We start from the raw sequence: 1936 nt of genomic DNA, 5'->3' as shown, positions 1-1936 counted from the left end.
TATTTTTCATTTTCAAATTAATCCATGACTGTTGTCAAGTTTTTCTGAAATCCTGACAAGGTTCCTCTGAATATTTAATAACTCTCTTGTCTCATCCCACCCTCTCCCCCCTGTGTTTCGTCATACAGGAATGTGGGCGTGTCGTCATGCTGTTACTTTCCTCCCAGAAACACCTTTCAGTGGAGAGACAGAAATCATGTGAGGAATTAAAGAGATGAGACGGTTGAATTAAAAAAACAAAACATTCAGGTTATCTGTTGCACAAGCTCAAGAGCAGGTAGAGTGTGACTGAAAAACAAAGTTGAAACTTTAAAATGTTTAATGAGGGGTTTATTAATCAGATGATCGGTTGTAATCACTGGGTCGTGTATTTTGAGTAAGAGATTATGCAAAGCTTCAGTTTATGTCTCTGTGATTGCATGAATGTGTCAGATAAGGACTGTGCAGGTCTCACCTGCTGTGTTGTCATCATACTGGGGAAACTGTGTGTTGTGGATTATTGGACATGGCCTCTCGTCCTTCAGCTCTGGTACGCTGCCTGGTAAAACCTCCAGCACATGTGGGGCCACTGGGGCCCGTGTGGCCCGTGAGGACACCAGAGGGTCCTCAGGGCCGGTGGACATGTTTGGTGTCTCCCAGGCACCTGAGAGAAGAAAAATAAAAAAGTCCATACAGACAGATAAATGAGGAACAGGGTATAATCTTTAAACAGCTGGATGGAGGACAGATAACTTTCAGGCAACAAAAACATCTGGATGGAAGATGGTGGACCTTACAGTGACACAATGCAGGCATGAAGCCAGTCTTTCCATATAGAAACTCACTGCCTCTGCATGCAGACCATGTGACTACACATGCATGTATGGAAAGTCTGAAATCACACAAAACATTTCCAACTAATTCTTCTGTAATTCTAAGGAAAGTGTGCAAATATTGTAGTTATCTACGTGTGTTGGAAGGTGTGTTTGAGGCTGGTCCTGGCAGGCCGTCATGTCCAGATCTCACACCAGATGCTGCCGGGAACTGTGTGGCATGTTGGTTCTGATACATTCACTGCTCCACTGCTTCACAAGAGAGGCAGCCAAGCAGTTGAAATATTTAAGCCTCGTCTAACTTCACCTGTCTGCCTGCAACACATTCATCACACAGAGCAGCTCCCACTAAACAAAGTCCGATATCTGCTGCAGAAATGAGCACGAGGATGTCAACGCCATCCTACAGATGGATCCATTACTGATGTGTGAGGTGTTTGCTAGATGTTAGTTGTGTCTTACACTCACGTTGCTTGCCTGCAGGAGCCACAGAGTGATGTCTCCCGACTTTCTTTCCCAGGAAGGTCAGTGAATATGATCCACTCTCAGCTCCAGGAGAGTTCACGTACATTGTGTGTATAATTGTGCTTCCGCTGTCACTACTTTTCTTAGTTTGCTCTTTGAACCTGCAGAAGAAAATATAGTTAATTTTGGTTTAAAGCCACACAGATCCAAGATAGATGAATGCTATTGCAAATCCCAGAAATGTTTCTTCTATATCATAAACTCTCGCTCAACCCTCAAACTGTTTGCAGATGTCAGAAAGCTTCACTAGAGAAAAAAACTGAAAATCCCAAAGTTCCTCTGATTTCACTGTGCTATAAAGAACAAATCTTACATGTCCCTTTGTAGGATCTGGCACAATGCCACAATAAAGTTATTTCAATTGCCTGGAAAATGAGCCACACAGCCATGAAACTAGATATAAAATCAGACATATATGAAACCATCAGAAAACACATTTACTTTCATGAGAGAAGAAAACTTGACAATAGAAGAGCTACCTGGCCTCGGAACAGTTCAGGTCCCTCCCGTGTGATTCAGTGCAGTTTGAGTGCTGCTATGCTGACGAGGACACGTCGGTCCTGATGTCAAAGGGGAACCAAACTCTCGACAGTCTTTAA

General features: G+C 43.2%; 1 protein-coding gene across 1 annotated transcript; it reads right to left on the bottom strand.

Annotated features, from left to right (window-relative positions):
• si:dkey-96l17.6 lies at nucleotides 1–1936 on the bottom strand. Its single transcript, XM_047341445.1, has 4 exons — nucleotides 1817–1936; nucleotides 1281–1438; nucleotides 455–643; nucleotides 1–173 (listed from the first exon to the last, which is right to left on the bottom strand). The coding sequence occupies exons 2-4, from the start codon at nucleotides 1381–1383 to the stop codon at nucleotides 145–147; spliced, it is 321 nt and encodes a 106-aa protein (XP_047197401.1). The 5' UTR covers nucleotides 1384–1438; nucleotides 1817–1936; the 3' UTR covers nucleotides 1–144.

This window comes from Hippoglossus stenolepis, chromosome 9, assembly GCF_022539355.2.
Source record: "Hippoglossus stenolepis isolate QCI-W04-F060 chromosome 9, HSTE1.2, whole genome shotgun sequence".
In the NCBI taxonomy this organism is placed as follows: Eukaryota; Metazoa; Chordata; class Actinopteri; order Pleuronectiformes; family Pleuronectidae; genus Hippoglossus; species Hippoglossus stenolepis.
The sequence above is the reverse complement of the archived record's forward strand: the minus strand, read 5'-3'. Positions and strand labels throughout refer to the sequence as shown.

What these genes read in the sequence shown, in the direction of transcription:
- si:dkey-96l17.6 (XM_047341445.1), bottom strand. Translation starts at nt 1,383, where the DNA reads ATGTACGTGAACTCTCCTGGAGCTGAGAGTGGATCATATTCACTGACC. An exon ending in GGCTCCTGCAGGCAAGCAAC is followed by an intron (nt 644 to 1,280) that starts GTGAGTGTAAGA and finishes TTCTTCTCTCAG; the next exon opens with GTGCCTGGGAGACACCAAAC. An exon ending in GTATGATGACAACACAGCAG is followed by an intron (nt 174 to 454) that starts GTGAGACCTGCA and finishes CTCCACTGAAAG; the next exon opens with GTGTTTCTGGGAGGAAAGTA.